Consider the following 24,213-nt stretch of genomic DNA (forward strand, 5'->3'; position numbering starts at 1 on the left):
TGCTTCTCCCTCTGCCTTCCCCCTGCTTATGCCCCACCCCAAATAAATAAATATTTTAAAAAGAATAGCCTTGGGGCACCTGGGTGGCTCAGTCTTCAAGCATCTGCCTTCAGCTCAGGGCATGGTCCTAGGGTCCTGGGATCCAGCCCCGCATCAGGCTCACTGCTCAGCAGGAAGCCTGCTTCTTCCTCTCCCACTCCCCCTGCTTGTGTTCCCTCTCTTGCTGTGTCTCTGTCAAATAAATAAATAAAATCTTAAAAAAAAAAAAAAAAGAATAGCCTTTTCTAGGGATATATGCATGCCTATATTTATAGCAGCATTATTTACAATAGCCAAATTATGGAAGCAACCTAAGTGTCCATCGATAGATGAATGGATAAAGATATGGTATACATATACAATGGAATATTCAGCCATAAAAAGAATGAAATATTGCCATTTGCAATGACACAGAGCTAGAGAATATTATGCTAGGTGAAATAAGTCAGAGAAAGATAAACACTATATGATTTCACTTATGTGTGGAATTTAAGAATCAAAACAAACGAGCAAAGGGGAAAGACAGAGAGAGAAGCCAAGAAATACTCATTACTGAGAACAAACTGATGGTTACCAGAGTGAAGGAGGGTGGGGCCTGGGAGAAATAGGTGATGGGGATGAAGGAGTGCACTTGTCCTGATGAGCACTGGGTGATATATGGAAGAAATTTACAGATTTTCTCTATTATACACCTGAAACTAGTATTACACGTATGTTAACTATACTGGAATTAAAATGAAATTCAAAAGAAGAACAGCCTTTCCTAATACAAATAGAATTAAAAGTTTCTATCTTTTGATCTATCTCATTCAATAATCAATCCTGAATACTCCACCTCTCTATCCTTTGCTAATCATTCTCTAGTATCAGTTGCCATGTGGACTAGCTTTCTTTGGTTGAGAACAAAAGCAGACTTAAAATCAGAAATTAAATATTGAAAGAATATCAAGTACCTCACCGATCTAAAGAACTGAATGAGGATGTGAGAAAGCAGGAAAGGTTTTAGTGGATCAGAGTGGTAGGTAGGGATGCAGGAATCTTCACGCTGCTGCCAAAGGATGACTCAACTCCAACTACAGAACTTCAGCCCAGGAGTGATATTTCATGTTCTTAACAGTTACAAAAGGGCCCCAACCAATCACAATGAATACTAAAAGAAAACATCCATTATGCCATACATAAGGCTGAATATTGGCCCTGCTCCTGTCCCTATGTCTCCAAACAAAATACAAAGAATAAAAATCTAACAGGCTTAATTGGATCCATGTGTGACTGTGGAACACTACAGACGAAGAAAGTGAACGTGCCAACAAAGAGCTAGAAAAACTGTGTGTTAAAGACAAAAACAGATTTCAACATATATACTGAAAAAATATGTGTATATACACACATGCACATATATACACGCACACAATATTAATTTTGACGCTATGACTGTAAGATTTCACACATTAGGTTTTGCAAGTCACATATCTCATTTAATATATTGTGGACAGACAACTCTCCATAGAAGCATACATAGAATTTAACCTCTTTCTACTAACCAGACAATACAGTATTGAATAATCAGTTTAATGAACCTGCTTGGCAGGACACTGAAATCCTATTTATCATAATTATAACAATTTTACAATAAACATTATTTACATCTATGTATTCCAATGGGACAAAATTCCTAGATCTAGGATTATTGTTTCAAAAGGAACACATATTTATAATGCTGATAAGTCATACTATGTTGCCATCCAAAAAGGAGACAAATTTACACAGCTAATGATCAAGTATCTGTTTTCCCACACTGATGTCAGTACTGGGTATTATCCAAATTTTAGATTTTAATCCATCTGAAAGCCAAGAAAGTTTGTTTTAATTTGTAATTTTCTGATTAGCGAGGCTAAGAAATTTACAGATTTTCTCTATTCATTTGAATTCTTCCACCAACATGCCTGTTGGTACGCGCTTCCAATTGTCCCCCCACTACTTTGTATGTGTAATGGCACTTTGTTCCCAAATGACATATTTTTTCATGTAACTTGTATTATTTTGTCAATTGTCTTTTACATCTTTTTGGTGACTTCCACCATGCTGAAGTTTTAAATCTTTGTCCAGGCCAACTTACTCCCTTCCCCTAGGACCCCGTGTCCTACTTAGTAAAGCCGTCCTCCTTTCTCTGTTTGCTTCTTACATATCATTTCATAATTAGAAATGTTAAATACAATTGCATGATATTTTTCTGTAAGGTATGTGTGCTTTTTTTTTAAGAGGGTGGATAACCAACTGTCAAAAAATTTTCCCCAATAACGAAAAACCAGTCTTATTATATACCAAAATCTGAAATGCGAAGAAACCTATTTCAAAAATGTCCTGCTATGCTTGCCAAATTATCTTTCCTCGGGTAGTTTCAACTAAACTGTCGAAGTAAACATATCCTACTGGGACTCTGTTGTGAATGACAATTTACAAACACGTTCACGGTATTGAGTGTTTCATCTAGAAAAATGTATTTCTCCTCTACGGACATATTTTCATATTTCAATAGTTGAATCATTCCCTTTCACCTCTATTCCTAAGTTGCCTTATAGTTTGTCTTGTTTTGGAAGTGAGAGTTGTATTATACACTTAGAAATAATTAGAACCTTTAGTATATTCTTCTCTGTGCCAAAGCAGGGTTGGCAAACTTCTTCTGTAAAAGGACAGAGTAAATGCTTGAGGCTTTGTGGGCCATATTGGCTCTGCTGCGGCTACTCAACTCTGCCGCTGTGGAGTGAAAGCGGCCACAGGAAAATGTGAACAAATGAGTGTGGCTCTATGCCAATAAAACTTCATTTACAGATGCCAAAATTTAAATTTAATGTAACCTTCATGTTGTCACAAAATATTCTTTTTGCTTGTTCAACCATTTAAAAAATTTTTTAATTTAGATCATGGAAAACCAGTGAGACTTTGGTCACTGGGTTAGTCTGCTGACACCTACTTTAGAATGGTTTACCTCAAAGTTGACAGTTCCTTAAAAGTTGAAGCAAGTTCATTCATAAGCCCAGGTGATTTTAAATAGATCAAATCTTTCCAAATTTTCTAATTCTTGAGTAACATGTCAGTAGTTGTAACTTCGTACATACAAATCTTGCTTTTGATTATTTCATTTCTTTTGTTCTAAGAGGCCTACTGATCCATGTTCTCTACACACTTCCTAAGACTGTTGTCAGATGTATAGTAAAGCTGAATTCTCTCACCAATAAAGTCACATCACCTTACATTTATGCAGATGAGATGGAAAGCCACAGTTCTAACTCAACATTATGGAAACAAGTTTTAAACCACCATTGGCAAAAACCTCGCTGACTACCTTGAAACTCCTGTTCCTGATCTAAACTGGTTTCTCCTGGCCTCCTTCTATGCATCATTTTTATTCAGAGCTGACTGTGGTAACTCTTCAATGTCCTAAAATAATGTTTTACTCAACACTTGGTCTGGGCCAGGCACTGTGCTAAGCACATCTTACGTATTAACCAATTTAAAGGATCTCAACACAAGTTTTTACCTAGGAAGTGAATGAATTGTATTTACACTTAAAAAAAATCAATCTGACTGCAATGTGAAGAACAAACTCATAAAGGACAACAAAACCAACCAAACAGAGGGACCAGTTTTTAAACTAACGGAGCAGTCCAGCTGAAATAACAATGTTGAGACTATGGTGATGGGAGTGAGGACGGACCCCAGAGAAATCTGGGAAGCAGATCCACAGGATTCGATGTGGAAGGTAAAGAGGGGCGTGCTGATGACTCTCCATTATGAATTCTCTGATGAGCAAGGTGTGTGGTCTGCCTGAAGACTTTTCTGCTTTTCTTATAGTTATAGGATCTCTCTCCAGTGTGGACTCTTTTATGTTGATTAAGATGCCCGATTTGGATGAAGGTTTTCCTACATTCTTTGCATTCATATGGTTTCTTTCCAGAATGAATTCTCTGATGGACACTAAGGGACTGACGATGGCTAAAGGCTTTGCCACATGCGCTACATTCATAAGGTTTCTCTCCAGTATGACTTCTGCGATGACAAATAAGCGAGGACTTTGTCTTGAATGCCTTCCCACATTCAATACATTCATAAGGTCTTTGGCCAGTGTGAAGCCTCTGATGTTGAGTACAGGATGAGTTATCACCAAAGGCCTTCCCACATTCGATACATTTATAGGGTTTCTCTCCAGTGTGAACCCTCTGGTGTTGAATAAGGTGTGTGGTTTGGCTAAAGGCTTTACCACATTCCTTACATTCATATGGTTTCTCTCCTGTATGAGTTTTCTGATGCTGGGCAAGGTGAGCCTTCTGGGTGAATGCTTTACTACAAACCTTACATTCATAGGGTTTCTCTCCAGTATGAATTCTCTGATGAGTAGCCAGCTGTGAACTGATGCTGAAGGATTTACCACATTCCCCACACTCGAAGGGTTTCTCTCCAGTATGGATCCTCAAATGACTAGCAAGGTGTATATTCTGCCTAAAAGCTTTCCCACATTCTTTACATTTAAAAGGCTTTTCTCCAGAATGCACTCTTTGATGTTGAGTGAGTGATGCATGATGGCTGAAGGCTTTTCTGCAAACATCACATTCATATGGTTTTTCTCCAGTATGAATCCTTTGATGTACAGTAAGGGATGAGCCATATCTAAAGGCTTTGTCACATACATCACATTTGTAGGGTTTCTCTCCAGTATGAATTCTCCTATGTTGATTAAGTCCTATGTGATCACTGAAGGCTTTCCCACAATCGATGCAATCAAAGGGTTTCTCCCCAGTATGATAATACCTCCAGTGACGAATAAGGGATGTGTTCTGTATGAAGGCTTTCCCACATTCGATACATTCATAAGGCTTCTTGCCAGTGTGACATCTTTGATGTCTAGCAAAGGATGAGCCGTCACTGAAGGCCTTTCCACATTCATTACATTTATAGGGTTTCTCCCCAGTATGAATTCTCTGATGAACAGTAAGGGATGAGCTCTGGGTAAAAGTTTTCTTACATTCATTACATTTGAAAAGTTTTTTTCCTGCATAAATTCCTGGATGTTTTATTACCACTGAATTTTTGGGAAAGTTTTTCTTAACTGAATCACGATTATGAACTCTCTCTTCTGAAATGTCCAAATGAAACCATCTTCCAGATTTATTAAAAGTACGTTCTCTTTCCTTAGAGAGGGTTTTGTTATGAGTGATTGCCTCTTGCCTGAATTGTGTCTCCTGACCTACCAGCTTCCTTTCAAACATACCCTCGGAATCCCAATTTTCTCTGAAAGCGGAACACTCCAAATTCGTGTTTGAAGTTCTATCTGTTACTTCAGTGAATGAATCTTGCTTTGGAAATAATTCCTGGGTCTCATTTATAGATTGTTGGCCTGAAAGATATCAAGAAAACAAATATTTCCTTTATCGTGTCCTAGAAAAAGGAATTTGCTAAAAGGAAAATTGTGAATGAATTCACTAATTGGTGAAATAAACCCTAATTAAACCACATAAACTATGTGGCTCCAAAACATGTAAACATGCAGTTGACAATGTATGTAAGTAAGCCCCAGCGTGAATTTATACAGGTGCCTACAAGAGGTGAGCAGAAAAGAATTAAATATGTGTGGAATCAGTTACATATTAGGAGAAGGGAACTGGGAAAGTGTTCTGCAATCACACAGCCTAAGAATGCTGACATTCATTGCCTTTAATCTCTCTCCTGTCCTGTCTTGCTTCAATGCCAGCAGTCATAACATCATGAAAGCACCAAAAAGACAAAGTATTCATTAACATTTATTAGGATTATCTGAAAGCTGGTCATTCCCCTACAACCAGAAAATAAGGTTTCTGCTAACCACATCTTACTTAATTTCAACAAAACCTACATGACCAACCAATAACTGAAGCTCAGTAGACACATACGATCATTTTTACATATACCTGCGTGCTTTCATAGGCCTGACACTTTTCTGGTCATTTATTAATTCCCCCCTTCTCTGGCCATATATTAATGAATAGGACCTTGCAGTTTAATTTCTTAGTTCGAAACAACTGTTTTTATAAAAATGGTGAGCGCTGCCATTATATTTAATCACATCATTTACACTACTGAACAAGCATATGTCTTATCTCAGACTCTAATGCTTACAGGGAGGAGTGTATATGCCTGAAGTCCTTTTGCTAAATAAATCACTTAGCATGCACCAAAAATTTGTGCACATAAAGTTATATCTCAATAAATACATAGATAAAAGTGGTATTGCGGAGATGATGCAGAAAATCAAATGTTTGGAAAAAGATGATCTTAAAAAAGGGAAAATAATTTTTTTAATGAAATCTAAACTCTCGGGACGCCTGGGTGGCTCAGTCGTTAGCGTCTGCCTTCGGCTCAGGTCATGATCCCAGCGTCCTGGGATCGAGCCCCACATTGGGCTCCCTGCTCAGCGGAGAGCCTGCTTCTCCCTCTCCCTCTGCCTGTCGCTCTGCCTACCTGCGTTCTCTCTCTGTCTCTGTTAAATAAACAAATAAAAATCTTTAAAAAAAAAATCTAAACACTTAAAGTTTTCCTTCTTAGATCAGTAATAAGACAAGGATGCCTGCTTTTGCAACCTCTACTCAACACTGTACTAGACGTTCTAGCCAAAGCAATTAGAAATAGAAATAAAAGTCATCCTAGTTAGAAAGGAAGAAGTAAAACTGTCATTTGAAGATGACATGATCTCACATATAGAAAACCCTAAAGAATCCACAAGAAAAGTATTAGAGCTAATAAATCAATTCATCAAAATTACAAGACACAAGATCCCAACACATAAAAATCAGTTGTAGTTCTATACACTAGAAATGAACAATCTGAAAAGGAAATCATGAAAACAATTCCATGAAGGATAGCATTAAAAGAATAAATTATTTACAAATAAATTTACCCAAGGAGGTACAAGATTATATGCTGAAAACTGCAAAACATTGCTGAATGAAATTAAGAAGATATTAAAAAATGGAAAAACATGCTGTGTTCGTTCAAAGATAGGAAGAGAGCAAGAAAGAATTAAATAAGCAACAGAAACAAGACCACATCTCTGATGCGGTACAAATGGAAATGATACCTCTATTAATAAAAAGAAAAAACTATGAGTGAAACAAAAGGTCAACAAAGTAAATGCTTCTATAAAGATACCACCCAACTTAAACTACTGTATGGTGAGAAGAAACAGCAAACTTACAGGCTACACAAAAGTGGGAACAAAATGTATCACATTTTTGAGATAGGATTTATATTGAAACAACAGAAAGACAAGGAAATATGACCCAAAGGAAATGTGGGTGATGAGTATGAAGACACCATTAACAGAATATGAATTCTAAATGGATTTAAACTGCATATTTCTCAACATTACAAGTACTCCAGGAAATACAAATTAAATAAAACATCCATTTTCACCCAAGAGCTGGGCAAAAATTAAAAAAATATAAAATACTATTGGTGAAGATGTCTAGAAACAGGCATTCTCAGGTATTGTTCACAGTGGTACAGCACTATATCCACGAAACTTTTTTTTTAAAAATGTATACTTTGATCATGCAAAGAGAAGTACAAACTGGACCACAATTTATTATAGGTAATAACTGGAAAAGACCTAAATGTTCAAATGTCCTTAACAGTAAATCAGTAAAGTAAATTTATATTCATTTATCATAATACTAGACAGCCATTAAAACAATGAAGTAGAGGGGCGCCTGGGTGGCTCAGTTGTTAAGCGTCTGCCTTCGGCTCGGGTCATGATCCCAGGGTCCTGGGATCGAGCCCCACATCGGGCTCCCTGCTCAGCGGGAAGCCTGCTTCTCCCTCCCCCACTCCCCCTGCTTGTGTTCACTCTCTCGCTGTGTCTCTCTCTGTCAAGTAAATAAAATCTTTAAAAATAAATAAATAAATAAAAAATAAAAATAAAACAATGAAGTAGAACCACATATCTCAACTTTCTAAGGACAAAAATGGAAGGAGGATTCATAAAAGAAGTAATATACGAGACTACATAAAAATTTAAAAATTTTTACATACCACAATTTTAAAAAGGTCTAATTAAACAGAAACTATTACCATATGTGAAAAAGTGTGAAACCAAACATCAAAGAATTAGTATGTCGATATGAAAAAAATCACTGGAACTGGTAAGCTTTTAAGACATGAATAGAGAAATGAATATAAATGAGGTACATTTAACAAAAGAATAAAGAGAATAAACAAATGTAGAAACAGTATTCAATCTCTTCCACAATAAAAAAAATAACTTTTGGGTATAATCTTTCAATAAATAATAAGCAAGTATTTTCATCAAAATACCCAGTGCTGGGAGGATGCCATTAATCCCACGCGTCAAGTTATCTAATCATTGCCAGAGTTGCTGAAAGCAAACAAAACTTTCAGTGCCTAACAGATGTCTGTATCCAGGGACGCAGCAATCCCAAAAAGGTATAGTTTTCACTTACATAAAGATACCTGTTGCAAGTATATTTTTAATACCAAAATGTGAAGTAACCTAATTGAGCAATAGGATATATGACACAGAATGCACGTGAAAAACATCTTTATGTGACGGAATACACCCTATAATTCCAACTACGTGAAAAATACGTGTTTTTCACAACTTGAAAAAGTCTATGCTTGCTCCATTAACATACTGTGATTATAGGTCATGGTTTTACATTCTGCTTCCAAACAGGTGATAGGATTACATATTCTATAAACCATTATTTTCTAAAGAAATTTCTTCTTTCCCTTATGTATCAAAAGATGAAGAGAACCCCCCCAAAAAAAGAAGAGACCCTCCACTTATATCTTCTTGCAATTCAATTTCTGCCCACCCTGTCTGACTCAAACAAGGAAGCTGGGAAATCAATCCTCTCCTTTACCTCTGCAATGCCCTACTGGAAATTTTGCAAACTCTACTTCATCCGGTTCATCCATAAACATGTTTCACCCTTTCCACTGGAGTGACCATTTACAATTACAACGTATGTGTAAATTCTCTTTCTCCAAGTACCTGCCAATGCCAAGCACAATGGCTCTCTCAAATAACTTTCAATTCATGGTTCTTACAGGAATAGATGCATAATGAAATGAGTGGGCCATGTGATCACGAAAAAACAGCTCAAAAGTACATCAGGGTCAGGACAGGGCATGTAGGGAACTGAGCAGACATAAGTGGCCAAGAGCAGGAAGAACATTACAGGGAATGAGCAATCACTCAAGAGAAGGCAGCAAAGAAGGAGGAAAGAGAGTAACTTTGAAACCCCAGACCTCCATCTTCTCTCTAGACCTGGAGGGCTTGGTAAAGTCCTGTGCATCTTCTCCCGTATATAAGTGAGGACTCGGCTTCTGGTGAAAGCTCTGCTCTCACCTGCAGCAGCGCTTCCCCCCAGGCTTGTCGCACTCACCTGAGAACAGGCCCCTTGTCAGCTCTCTTTCCACCATCCAGGGCTCCTTCCCTTGCTCCAGCAGAGAGACCAAATCTGGCTTAGAAACACAGGGTCCTGCATATGGGCAGATATGGGGTTCTGTCACACACCTGACATTCTTAAATCGAGAACCAGTTCCTTGGTTTTGATAGAAAAATGTTTTATTACAGGAAGAAGCAGAAAGAAAAGTGAGCAGTATCTGAAAGACATAGAAGACGATGCTTCAAGCATAATGAAGATACCAACTTTCAACTCTACAAATGTCAAATTCTCATCTTAGGAATCACGACAGAAATTTAGCCCAACACTTTAGAAGACCCCTCCCTGACCTCCACAATTCAAAACTGACGAATAGGGGCCCCTGGGTGGCTCAGTAGGCTAAGCATCTGACTTCGGCTCAGGTCATGATCTCAGGGTCCTGGGATCAAGTCCTGCATCGGTCTCCCGCTCGGTGGGGAGTCTGCTTCTCCCTCTACCTCTGCCCCTTCCCCCGCTCATGCTCTCTCATTCTCTTTCTCTCTCAAATAAATAAATAATCTTAAAACAAAACAAAACCTGAGGAATGAAAGTGGCGGTTCCTGAAGACAGGTTCAGATTTAGGAGAGGGACATCCTTACCTACTGACCCCAGGTCACCATGGCTCTCCCATATCACATTCTTACAGAAACTCTTCTGAGCTGGGTCCAGCTGCTGGGAGAAGTCTACAGCCATATTCGTGATGGTCACCAAGCCCTGAAATGGTACAAACACACTCTTTGATCAAACATGCCCACAAACCTGCAAAGGCTCTGGGGAGGTGTGTGAAAGAGACAACCTGTGCAAGAATTTTCACTTAAGTTCTGAGTGATCCAGGTCACATAATGACTGGGCCTAGTCATATTGTCTACGTTTGGGGAAAAAAAAAAAGAGAAAAATCAGAGAATCTGCTTCTGCCATGGAGAATCTGTAATTTTGCAGGAGAAAACGAACTTACACACAGTAGGAATTTCCTAACGCTGACTGAAGGTTTCCCCACCTTCAACACGCACGACTCGGCAAGTCTGCAGGGTTTCCCTCTCATATGTAATCTTTCATGAGAGGGGCGGGCTGAAATCCTGCTCAAAGTCTTCTCACGTCATCATATGTTGAATGTTTCTGATTAAGAGACTTGTTTGTGATTCATTACAACTGAATTGTTCCCCTCTTCTAGCGTGCGTCAAGACTGCATGCTCTTCCTTCCGGCGGGATGCTCCGCCTACAGGAGGCACCATACTCAAACAGAAACTTCTCCCAAACTCCCTATGGTCATGGTCTCTCCCCTCAAGAAGGGTTTCTTTTGGAAGGATACTGTGACTTGACTAGAATTTAGCTCACTTACCGGCTGCCTCTCAAACAGAGCACCATAATCCCAGTTTTCCCCTAATATGGAGCATTCCAGACTGTAGTTTGCGAGTCTCTCCATGATCACTGCCTGGGGTAACTTTTCTTTAGAGATGTCCTTCTTTGCAGGTAACTCAGTCTCCGGCACAGTCTTCAAATCTGAAAGACATTAAAAAAGTTTTCTCCATTATGTGTTAATATGAAGAGAACTTCCAAAATGTAACCAGAGGAATTAAAATCCCCCAAAAAACCGTATCATATCGAAAGCTTTTTTATATGACTAGCCAACCCTACATTCCCGTATTTGTGTAGCTTTCATCCTAAAGGATACAGTATGAGCCTTCTCACTTAAATCTAAGATGACATGTAGCTAATATAAACAAAGAGGGGGGAGAGGCTAAAGAAGAAAACTGCTCTATGTTCCTTATTAAGTAAAACTCACTTTGACTCTTTCTCCATTCTTCCAGCTAAAACTTCTTTTCTCTCTTTTTTTTTAAACAATGCTTCTTTTATTACAATGCTAACTAACGAAAGTTCAAATCCCGGCCTTAAAAGTGCAAGTCTTCAGAATCAACTACAATTTTGGCAAGAAATGAAGGACTGACAGAAGGAAAAAGCTATTTCGTTTTATAAAACTCGTTCAGAGCACGTGATGTAATATGTTAAATGCAACAGTTTCACAGTTCTCCTGTTCCCTATGCCCACCCATGAGAGCTGTCGGAAGTTCTGTGAGTGGCCTGTCCTTTTCTGTCAATATAAAGTCTTCCCTTGAAGTATGATTTCAACAGAGGTTTTATGAGATTCTCAATTCTTTAGAAATTGCTGACATTTCCTCTTGCAGTAACCTCCAAGAGAAGTCTATAATTCTGATCCCTTGTCTTGATTGATTTGTTGTTCCAGAAATAATGTTGTAGTTGAAATCACTGTATTCCCAAATGATAGAAATATCATCACAATATCTGTAAGATCTGTCTGTCAAATCAGAATCCGCATTCTCTTCTTCTGAGAGCCAGTCACCCCACTGTCCGGTCCTGTCTGCACTGGGAGGCCCACCTGCACCCAAATCGATGACAGCCCCGCCCAGACCCAGCTCCTGGCCTGCTGGTCTCTTTCTTACAATTCTAACATTTCTGCTAAAGGCTCTACTCTCATTCTTGTTTCTCTGGCTTGACACTGGGAGTGATTTTTCTTCTTCCTCTTTGGTCCCTATTTATACTCACCATACATAGGATAACAGTTTCTACTTCACTTAAGTTATGTGCAGATATGCCCTACTTCCCCGGTGACATGGTTAATTCTTCAATAGCTTACACTCATCCACCAACCTGTATCTGATGGCCTTACTCAAAACTGACAATAAAAGTCAGTGAAAGAAATCTATACATGAAACAGTCACTTGATCAAAGAGAAATAAGATAATAAAAGCATCATCAGCATCGGCCAAGGATTTTTTAAAGAAGAGACAGGATTATGTAAGCTTGAATGACAAAGGGTCTGAGAAGGAGCCAGGAAAAAACAGGATCCAGAGAGGAAAGAAGTAATGTTCAGAGGCAGGAAAGAAGTAATGTTCAGAGGGAGGAAAGCAAAGGTGGAGAGATTAGGTAGGATGAACATCTGGGGAGCCCGTGCTCAAGAGGCCTCAATTTCCCTCCAGGCCTGGAGGCTTGGGAAGAGCCTGCTTATGATCCTACACGGCTGAGGTCCTGAACTGTGACCCGCAGGGCCTTCCCCCCAGCAAGGCCTCCCATGCTCACCTGGGCACCGGCCTCTTGTCAACTTTCTCTTCACCATCCAGGGCTCTTTCCTCTGTTCCAATGAGGAGATCATATCAGGCTTAGAAACGCAAAGTCCTAAATACACAAGAAGAAACAGGAGGTGGTCACACTGTGGGTCTGTGCAAGCTTGACATGCAGGCCCCGTGGCTTGATGGTAAGAGTGGCGGTGCAGGGCCTGGTGCTAAAGGAGTAAAGGGCTCTGAGCCACAGCAGCAGGCAGAGGAGAGGTGGGAGAATTGGGGGGGGCACCCTTACCCAGCGAAACCAGGTTCCTGTAGTTCTCCAACATCACACTCCTGTACAGATTCCTCTGAGCGGAGTTCAGCCACTCCCACTCCTCTTGGGAGAAATCTACGGCCACATCCCCAAATGTCACCAAGCTCTGAAAGGACAAAACCACATTCTTGCTCAGTCAGTGCTCATGGCCCCCTAGACTGGGGGGTTGTTACGGACTGAACTGTGTCCCCCAAATTCATACATTGAAGTCTAACACCCAGTACCTCAGAATGTGATTAATTTTGGTGACAGGACCTTAAAAGAGGTGATTAAAAGTTAAATGAAGTCCCGTGGTCAGGCCCTAATCCAATCTGACTGGTGTCAGAGACATGAAGGATGCGAGTGCACAGAGGGAAGAACGTGTGGGGACACAGTGACAGGGTGGTCATCTGCGAGCCAGAGAGAAGCCTCCGGGGAAGCCAACCCTGCTAGCACCGTGATCTCCGCCTTCCAGCCTCCAGAGCAGACTGGGAACAGAGCTGTCTGTTCTTGAAGCCCCAAGCCTGCGGTATGTTGATACGGCAGCCCGAGCAGACTCATATAGGGGTCTCATTTTGGGTGAGAGACTCTGCACACAAGGAATAATATCCAGAGAAAAGAGAAAAATAGAGAGATAGCCCCTGCCCTTGGAGAACTGGCAATTTTGTGCGGCTGTACACAAGAAAAATATCTGACACCAATTCAGAACATAAATAATGGAGGCTCAACTGTTCCACGCACAAGACGTACTAGAGCATTTTTCAACACGAGGACACACGAGTGGCCTGGATCAGCACAAGAATGGGGAAATCAACCCAAAGAGGAACCTCAAAAGGCCCAGAAGACTAAACCTCAAAGTCGGTTCTAAGGATTTCTATTTCACTTTCAGTGTTCATTAGATGTTGAGCATTCATGTTAACAACAACAACAACAAAAAACAAAATTCTCTTTTTCCTGAAATAAAGGTGAGTGTTTAATAAGAATGAAAAATACTACAAAATGCCCTTCAGAATCAAGGTGCCGTCCCAGAGAAGCTGGGGAGTGTCGAGGAGGTACCATGAACACAGGTGAGACAGTGAGCCTACTGCTCGTCTCACCCACTGCTGGCGGATTTTTATGATTTCAGTGTATAATTCTGATACATTCCCATGTATTTGAAACATTTATTTAATTCACACTCTGACCCCGGGAATCCCACCAGTGGCTGCCCTCTAGATTTAAATGACCAGCAGCCCTGGGATTTTAAAAGTATATACGGGAATCAGTGAGCAGGAAAGTCCGACTACCCACAGAGCCTGAATGCAGACTGCAGCACACGCCAGCCCTGTGATCTCAGCTAGTTACTTAACCTCTCTGTCTCGGCTCCCCAACAGTAACTGGAAAAATCAACAAAACCTCACAGATCGTGGACCAAACAACGCAGCACCTGCACAGGACTCAGAACATGCAAGGCGCCACGAACGTGCTAAATGGATGTCAGCTACCATGCTGCTGACCAGCACCTGAACTCTCCTGTTTATAGCTTCCCTTAGTTCTACTGGAAACAAAAGTCCCTTCGAGGTTCGGTGTCTGTTGAATCATATGCTATCATGTGCTCTCTAACCTGCAACAATTCTGAAGGTATTTTTAACCAAATTGTGTAAAGACAAAAGGGTTTTGTAAATGATATCTTGATTTGTGTGAAGACAGGAAACTGTTGACACATAAATCTCCTAAATGGGAGACTGAAGGGCCCCACGCCATGGAAAACACCTGCTAATACTTGCAGGAAACAGCCAAGAACTGTTTAGTGTGAGCCTTGAGCAAAAGACATGCTCATATGCCTACCTGAGCAAGCGCGTCTAAAACAATGCTGGGCAGCTCTCACTGATGTTGTCACGTCGGAGCATGGGGCCACGAGAGCAGAGGGACTGCTGTGCGGGCTGAGTTAAGTAGCAAGAGCGCTCGTTTTGCTGGGAAGGCTCAGCTCTAGTTCCCCAGGTGGCTCATATCCACCCGCACCAACAGTTAAATGCCTTCCGATTCTAAAAACTGTGCAAGACTCAGTGGAATCTTCAAGTAGACTGAAACTCAAACATTTCAATGCAGATGCTGAGTGAAATAAGCCAGACACAGAAAAACAAATATTGCATGATCTCACTTACATGTGAAAGCTAAAATAGTCACACTTACAGAAGCAGAGAGTAGAATGGCGGCTGCCAGGGGCTGGGGTAGGAAGAAATGTGGAGGTGATGGTCAAAGGGAACAAAGTTTCAGTTACGCAGGATGAAGACATTTGGGAGATGTAGAGCATCACGCCTACAGCTAACAATACGATGTTATGTCTTTAAAAGTTGCTAAGAGGGTAGATCTTATGTTAAGTGTTCTTGCTACCAAAAATAATAATAATAATAACAACAACAAAAATAATGGTAGGAGGAAAATTTAGAAGGTGATGAATAAGTTTATGGCTTTGATGGTGGTGATGGTTTCACCAGTATATACTTATCCTCAAAATCACTGAGTGGTACACATTAAAAACGTGCAGGTTCCTACATGTCAATCATACCTCAATGAAGTGGCTTAAAAACAAACAAACAAACAAAAAAACCACAACCATTTCTTTTGTTTTAAACATTTATTTATTTAAGTAATCTCTATCCCCAATGTGGGGCCTGAACTCAAGACTCCGAGATCAAGAGTCGTATGTTCTTCTGATTGAGCCAGTCAGATGCCCCCCCCAAAAAACCCATTTCAATGCAAATATTTTCAACTGGTTCAAAGGTATTGGTGTTCAGACACATGCTACTTCTATGCTTTTCCTCTGACCTGATCTAAAAGCTGGTTTTTCACAGATGCCAGCCTTACAGTTCTGTCTATATGCTCCTTGCCTGGCAAGTCTTGCACTTATTTTTTTCAGATATTCAAAATCTTTTCAGATAGTCTTTTTTTTTTTTAAGATTTTTTTTTTTTTTTTGACAGAGAGAGAGAGAGAGTGAGAGAGAGAGCACAAGCAGGGGGAGTGGGAGAGAGAGAAGCAGGCTCCCCGCAGAGCAAGGAGCCTGATGCGGGGCTTGATCGCAGGACCCTGGATCATGACCTGAGAGCCGAAGGCAGCCGCTTAACCGACTGGGCCACTCAGGCACCCCTCAGATAGTCTTTACTAAATGAAACATTATATAACATATAGTACATATACTGTATACAAAATACCTTTTTAAAATCTATAATATCTTTTTTTTTAAAGATTTTATTTATTTATTTATTTGAGAGAGAGAGACAGAGAGAGAGAGAGAGAGAAGAGCAGGGGGAGAGGGAGAAACAGGCTCTCCGCAGAGCAGAGAGCACGATGCGGGACTCGATCCCAGGACCCTGAGATCATGACCTGAGCCGAAGGCAGACGCCCAATCAACTGAGCCACCCAGGCGCCCCAAAATCTATAATATTTTTATAGCATCTTTACAATAACTTTATAAGTGTTGGTGCAAGAGAAAATGATGTCCAATTTTCTTGTATTTGTTACTATTTTGTCATTTGTAAGAAAAACTGGAATTTGGAGCCCCTACTACACAGAAGAGTATAAGTTCTAATATTTTCAAGTAGGCAACTGGGATCTTTTGGGGTCTGATTTTTTTTTCTTAATAAGAAATGTCCCCTTCTCTACCTCTCTACTTCTATGTACCAGAGAGACCTAGCATTAACAGTGTATGTGTAACCTTCCAAATAAGACATTTTCTCAGTTTACACAGACTGCCCTTTATATATAGAGAATCAATGTCTTCTGGGGGCGCCTGGGTGGCTCAGTCAGTTAAGTGTCTGCCTTCGGCTCAGGTCATGACTCCAGGGTCCTGGAACCAAACCCCACATCGGGGTCCCTGCTGAGTGGGGAGCCTGCTTCTCCCTCTGCTCCTCCCGGGGGGCCCCCTGCAGCCCCCCACTCATGTGCACTCTCTCTCAAATAAACAGATGAAATCTTTAAAAAAAAGAAATACAACTGCTTAAAAAAAAAAGAACCAATGACTTCTGTTAGTGCTATGGTCTGAATGTTTGTGTCCCCCCAAAATCCATACATTGGAATCCTAACACCTGTGTGATGGCATTTGGAGGTGGGGCCTTTTGGGAGGCCCTTTGGTCATGAGGGTGAATCCTCTTTAACAGTCTTAGTGTCCTTATAAAAGAGACCCCCTCCCCCCCAGAGCTCCTTAGTTCCTTCCTCCATATGAGGACACGGAGAGAGGGCGCCAGCTATGGAAGAGGAAGCGGTCCGCATCAGCCACCACATACAATCTGCCAACACCATCATCTTGGTTCTTCCCAGCCTCCAGAACTGTGAGAAATAAATGTCTGTTGTGTATAAGCCGCGCAGTCCGTGGTGGTCTATGATAGGAGCCCAGACAGACTGAGAGAGCTGGCAAACTTCTTCCACTGTAAACAGTAGCAATTATTGCTCACAGCACTTATGATATTCCAGACACAATTCTATATACTTACATATAAGCTGATTCAAGCCCCACAACCCGGAGAGCTGGTACTAGCACTCTTCCCATTTTATAGATGAGGAAACGGAGAGCTGTAACTCGCCCAAGATCACACAGTCAACTGCAGAGCCAAGATTCTGAACCCAGTGGTCTGGCTCCAGAGTCCACACCCTTAACCTATACATCGGGGCCCAGCAAAGTCTTTCTGTAAAGGGCCAGAGGGCAAATATTTTAGGCTTTGGAGGCCAGACGGCCTCTGTCACAACGACTCAACCCTGCTCTTGCAGCGTGAAAGCTGCCACCATCCACAGCTACACCCCGTGTGTGCCAGGCTCCAGGGAGATTTCATCTATGGGCAACAAAATGTAAACTTATGTAATTTTCACAGGTTGTAACATATTTTCATTTTTTTTCAATCACCGAGAAATGTAAATACCATTTCTAGCTCATGAGCTATACAAAAAGAGGTGGCAGGCCAGATTAGGCCACTTTGCCAACTCCTGTCCAACACCATGTATTGTTGAGTTACTGTGCATCACCTGAGGGGCTGGTCCGTAAATTTCTAAATGACAATGGCACGAGGATGCTGACAGCTAACACTTACTGAGATCTCACTATGTGCCAGGCACCTTTACGTTTTTCTATGCGCTTTACGTGCATTCACTTAATTAATCCTTAAAAGAACCACGCTAAGCCAGTACCATTATCATCCGCATTTTTACAAATGAAGAAAATGTGGTCATTTATGTTGCCTTGAGGTTACACAGCAATTAAATGCTAACGCTAGCATCGAAACCCAGGCAGCCTGGCTTCTTTGTCCACACCTGTGACCATGACACTAGCATGCCTCTATTAAAAGCTTCCACTCTGACAACAGCCATAATGCTTGCTATCCATTCACCCTGATGATGAAACAAGATCCACTAGGCAACCTGGCTTTCAGATAGAAAAAATGATCAACCTGCTTCATTCAAGGGTACTCAAAACACTCTCAACCGTGCATGTCCTATTCTTATTCCCATTGTTAGTGTGGACATATGCAGATTTCCAAAAGGGTTTCAAAATGTCACACTACACCAGAGAGAAAACATAATGGTACACCCAACATAAGAATTTGATCTGATGGTCTCACTCTTAATCTTAATAAAGATAGAAAGAGATTAAAAACAAACAGAAAACAAAAGCAATTCTATCCTTACACAAAAATACTTTGTATTAATACTCCAGAGGAAAAAATGAATGAAAGCCTTTTATAAGAAAAAAAAATGCATTAAAGAGGGGTTTTTTTTGGTTCAATTCAATTCAGTTAATTTTTAAGGCACGTGAATGAAAAATCGGTAATTTTTTCTTTTTGGTGAAGTCTACTGTTTACACCATAAATTCTAGCTTTTGAGACTCTATTGCTGTTCCATCTAAATACAACTTTTATTTATTATTTATTTATTTATTTATTTGTTAGAGAGAGAGAGAGGCAGGCAGAGGAAGAAGCAGGCTCCCCGCTGAGCAAGGAGCCTGATGTGGGACTCGATCCCAGGACCCAGGGATCATGACCTGAGCCGAAGGCAGACGCTTAACGACTGAGCCACCCAGGTGCCCCTAAATACAACTTTTAAAGTATTCTGATTTCATGTCAGTTTAACTTTAAGCCACAAAGAAAGAGGAACTTTTAGGAATGTATTCATAGGAAATAATCAGGGATAAAGCACATTTCCAGGTAGAAAAGTGATTATCATAATATTATATTAAATAGCAAAATACTGGCTACAAGAGAAGCTTACACATTCCTCTACCAAGTATTTTCTGAATGAGGCTCTGGGGGTGAAACTGTCCAAACTCCCTGCCTGTGTTAAGTGTACTGGGAGCAGAAAACCAGATATATTACATAAATGTACAGTATGTTGAAATGTGCTAAGAGTTTAAAAAAGGAGTAAAGCAGAGAAGAAGATGTGAGGAATTTGGGTGGGAGTCTTTGAAGCTATAGATAGAAGGATCGGGAAAATGAGAAGGCAATTTTTGAGGAAGCAAACTGAGTGATGGAGGAGGATGGAAAATGTCAGAGGTCCAAAGGACCAGTTCAGGTAGGGCCCTGTCAGCACATGAAGGACGTGGCCTTCATTCACGGAAGCCATCGGAGGGCTCTGAGCAGAGAGGAACGCAGCAGTTAGGACAGACCCCGCCTGGCTGCAGCCCTGGGATGCGACTGCAGGGAGCATATGCAGCAGCAGGAAGTCACGGAAACAGAGTTGAGGGGCCAACAGTAAGATAATAATCCCCAAGGCAGCGACAGAGGCAGTGGGCATAATGATAACCGTCAGGTTGCAGACACAATGTGAAAACAGCACTGACAGGATTTGCAATGAGGCAAACACGGGCGGAAGGGAAAGAGAGGAGACAAGAATGACGCAGAGGTTTCTGGCCTGACATCTGACAGCATGAAACTGCCATGGTCTGAGACAGAGACAACTGTGGGAGCTGCCAGTTTGGGGGGGAACCTCAGATTTCAGATGTGAATGTATTAGGTCTGAATTACCTATTCGACATTCAAGAGGAGGAATCAAGTCGGATGCACAGGCCTGGAGCTCAGAGGAGAGGTTTGAGCTGGAAAGGCGAATTTGGGAGAAGCCTGCCTGTGGCTAGTTCCTACAGATGAGAACAGGCATTGTTCCTCAGGAGAACGTGTCCAGACAGACAATAAAAGAGAGCCAAGAACACCATCCTGAGGCACGCTGACAGTTGTAGGTCCGGGAGAGGAGGAGGAACCAGCAGTGAAAACTGAGAAGTCAGGAAGGTGGTAGGAAAGCTAGATGAGTGCTACAAGCCAAGGGGGAAAAAAGGGTCCCACGGGAGAGCAAGGGATGAGCTACTTCAAGGGTCGGCAGCCCTGTTTTTGTAAAGTTTTATTGGAACACGACCCTGCCATTCATTTACATACTGTCCGAGGCTGCTTTAGTTCTAGAAGGCAGAGGGGCGCAGCTGCAGCAGAGCCCTTACGGCCCGCAAAGCCTAAAACATTTACTACCTGGCCCTTTACGGTGAAAGTCTGCCAACCCCTGAGCTACTTCAAATGCCAATGATAGTCAAAAAAGACTGAGGACTGGACAGTGCGTCTGGTAATGTGGCGATCGCTGGTAACTTGCTTACAAGTAGCTTGGATGGGACAACTGGCACCTGGTTCATATATTTATGAGCTGGCTGTCATATTTATGAGACACAGAGGTCAGAAACAAACAAAACTGTCAGCATTTTAAGAAGCCATCCAATCAAGTGAGAAAAAGACAGCCTCTCACATTGCACCAGGGCTGCCAAACATCCCCTCTCTCTTCAAAACATGGCTCCAAAATCACCTCCTTGGGAAAGATGCCCTGCCCTTCCCTCACAGGCAGCTAGAAGCTCAGGCTATGAGCTCCCTGAGAGCAGGGACTGGGGCTTAGCCATCTGTTTCTCCAGGGACTGGCACCAAGTGGATACCAAACAAACCAGGTACAGCACCAGCAACTGCCGTGCTTGCCCCAAGGAGGACCTTTCGGCTCCATCAGCGTCCCTCTGAGAAAAGTGGCACAGCGAGGGGCTGCATCACTTCGCCAGCGAAGAACGGACACTGAATGAGATGAAGAGGAAGCAGGGAGGGAGGCCCTGGGCTACCTGTGTAGCCCATCACTCACCAGAATGTGAGGAAATGGGAACCAGCTCCCAGGACAGGTCTCTTAAACTGAAAACTTTTAAAAGAAAATAAACATTATTAAGTCCTGAAAAGCAAGACTGCATTTCAGAGAGGAGAGTGGAAATGCCAACTCACCTGAGACATGGCTTTCAGTTCGGTTCTTGTCCCTGCGGCCTCCGGCTTATGCCTCCTCTCCTGGAGAAGGGCAATGCCCCTGGAAGGAAGAGCTGGGGGGAAGAGAAAGGAGTCGCTGGAGACCAAATCTACACGACGCTCCTCATCACCAGGCTGGAAACGGTCCCTTCCTGCTGACTCTTAAACTACAGCCATTAAATCAGAAAGGGCATCAACAGGTGGAGAATCAAATGCTCGGGCACGAACGGATGGATGGGACCAATTTTGAAGGGACTGATCTGTATACGACTGTCACTCTACCTAGGGAGGGGTTTCCTCTCTCTGGGCGCATGAATTGGATGGTGTGGGGTCAGGCTGACGCTGGCAAGTCACGGTCCCTCCCCGCACGGCTGCTTGATGCTCGGACTCAGAGGGAACTTCCACACCTTTGGATTCCTGCGACCTACCAGCCTCAGAGCCTAGGGACAACCATTCCCCAGCACAGGAGCCCGAGAGGCCCTTTGCCCCAGGATCTCACGCTCCCCGCACTCCGAAGGGGCGAATTCGTCCCCGTCCACCAGGCCCGACCACCTGTCACCCTCACCTCGGTTCTCCGGCCCCGTGGTCACCGCTCCTCGCTGACCCCTGGATGGAGGGCCATTCCTCGCGCGCGGCCTTCCCCGGGCAGGGCGGGCGAAGGCAGCCGGGGTCCCCGCAGTCCGGCCTCGGCCCGCCCCGGGCTTTGTGCGGGGAGCGCCTCGCCGCGGCGGGGACCCCCGCCCGCGGGTCCCCGCGCCCCTGCCCGCGCTCGCCGCCCCCTGCATGTCCGCGCGGCGCGCGCGCTCGCGGCCCCCACCCACCCCGGGCGCGCCCGGCGTCCAGCGGGCCCCGCCCCACCCCGCCCCGCCCCGCCCTGCGCCCACCGCGGCCGCGGAGCCCCCGACCCGGCCGGCCGCACGAACCCCGGCCGCGGGCCGCCGCCGGAAGTGGGCGTGTGCGGCCACCGCAACGCCCACTGGGAAGCGTAGTCCCGGCCAGGACGGCGGCGGGACTGAGCGGAGCGCAGGCCGCAAGGCGCGGGCCCTCCCTGGGCCTACACAGCGTCCATCGTCTCCCCTCCCGGTCGGCCGCTTCCAGCTCTTCGGGACCGCGGCCTCCGGGTGGCCATCGACACCCGGCCCGAGCCTGGCCGGAAGTACAGGCCTCCCGACGGACAGCGCCCCGCGGGCTTCTGGGAGTCGGCGCCGGCTTCGGATTCGCGCAGGCGCGGTTCCATGGCGGGGGCGGGGCTGACGGCGAGGGGCGGGGCCGCAGGGCTGACGGGGGTGGCGCTGGGGTGCGGCAGGTGGCGCGCTCCTCGGCTGGGCGTCCCACGGGTGTCCGCGCCGACCGAGTGCGGGGACGCGCGCGGCGACGGGCAGCGCTGGACCTTGCCGGTGCCCAGAGTGTGAGTCTGCTGGGGGTGTGTGAGCACAGCGCGCCTTCGCGTCCGACTCGCTGCGCACCTTTGACCCCAGGTGGGTCCCCGTGTCCCTGGACACTCGGGCCTCCCCCGCTCCCCGACACCCGTCCTCCAGATGCCACTCCCCCTGCGCTTGTGGGTCCTGCACCTGAACGGCCTTCCCCCAAACTCTCGTCGGGGTAGTTTCCACCTGTCACTCTCACAGATCGCTGCCCAGACTCGCAGTCACAAATGCCACTCACCTCGTGACCTTTTACAATCTGCTGCATAACCTTCATCCTTATCTGAGTTAACTGATGTTTTTATTCATTTACGTGTTTAGGGCCAGTCTTATCAGAGCCGTCCAGAGCTTTCTGGATCCCTGGAGCTGAAAGCCTCGTTCCGCTCAGTGAATAACCTCACTTAACAGCCGGCGCAATGCTGTTGTTACACTCACCATCACAGACCCAAGAGGCTACACGCCCTTACATTATTTGACATTTTGTAATATCATTTAAGACAGAAGAGAGATGAGTGGTAGCCAGGGACTGGGGGCAGGAGGAGGAGATGCACTACAAAGGTCTTCTATATCTTATCTTGGTCGTAGTAGTTACGGGACTGTATGAATTTGTCAAAATTAGAATTCTGCACCTGGGGGGGCCTGGGTGGCTCAGTCGTTAAGCGTCTGCCTTCAGCTCAGGTCATGATCCCAGGGTCCTGGGATCGAGCCCTGCATCGGGCTCCCTGCTCAGTGGGGAACCTGCTTCTCCCTCTGCCTCTGCCTCTCTCTCTCTCTCTCTCTGACTCTCATGAATAAATAAATAAAACATTTAAAAAGAATTAGAATTCTACACCTAAAGTGAGTACGTTTTACTGTACTAGCTCTTAAAAACTCATGAAATTTTACACTTAACATCTGTGTGTAAATATTTCTCATTAAAAATAAAGTTGTAAAGCCCTCACTGACATAGAACTGAATCTAAACCACTTTAATTAAAAGCCTTTCTTTGATTTAATAAAATGGCACAAGCTGGGGAGGGAGCTTAATTATGAACTAGCAAAAAGAAAACCCTGGGTAGAGAATATAACCTGTCCTTTTTCTTTCTGAACTTGGCCTCAGGGTTATAATTGGCGTGTAGGACTTCTCTTCTACTTTATATAATGCCATACTTCTCCTAGGCTTGACCAACATCCCAGTGAGTCAGGGATAACCTGACCCAAACAAACCATCAATGGCCTGGGTGGTATTGCAAGTGTCTTCCATTTCCACTTCCGTTTACCATTGTGCATGATAGTTCAAGGAAGTGGACTGTCCATAATCCTCCCAAGCCCCAATATTCTATTTATTCTAGCCTGTCAGGATCAATCACTGTGGCTTTTTTATCCCTCTAGTGGCATGAGACATATGGAACAGACAGAGGTCACTTGGCCTTCACTGCACCCGTTGTTGTTCCCGATTGGAAGACTTCCTCCCAGGACTAAAACATTTACACAAGCATAACTCAGAATTGGGAGAGAGAAACTAAAAATTTTGAACATGGGACATTATACATGGCAATTAGTGCAAGGAAATGCCCCAACCATAATGTCTTTCCAGTAACTATTGTAGAGCAACCCCCACCCCACCCCCCGCTTTTTAACTTTATAAAAC

At 43.5% G+C, this 24,213-nt stretch overlaps 1 protein-coding gene across 1 annotated transcript; it reads right to left on the bottom strand.

Moving 5' to 3' along the window:
- Positions 1-801: 801 nt before the first annotated feature.
- ZFP28 (ZFP28 zinc finger protein) lies at positions 802-21,945 on the bottom strand. The gene is made up of 8 exons (XM_032388890.1): positions 21,726-21,945; positions 21,143-21,234; positions 12,890-13,016; positions 12,614-12,709; positions 10,858-11,018; positions 10,118-10,232; positions 9,480-9,575; positions 802-5,434 (listed from the first exon to the last, which is right to left on the bottom strand). The coding sequence occupies exons 1-8, from the start codon at positions 21,943-21,945 to the stop codon at positions 3,732-3,734; spliced, it is 2,610 nt and encodes an 869-aa protein (XP_032244781.1). The 3' UTR covers positions 802-3,731.
- Between the last annotated feature and the right edge of the window lie 2,268 nt (positions 21,946-24,213).

Source organism: Phoca vitulina, unplaced genomic scaffold, assembly GCF_004348235.1.
Source record: "Phoca vitulina isolate PV1807 unplaced genomic scaffold, GSC_HSeal_1.0 scaffold52, whole genome shotgun sequence".
NCBI classification, from domain to species: Eukaryota; Metazoa; Chordata; class Mammalia; order Carnivora; family Phocidae; genus Phoca; species Phoca vitulina.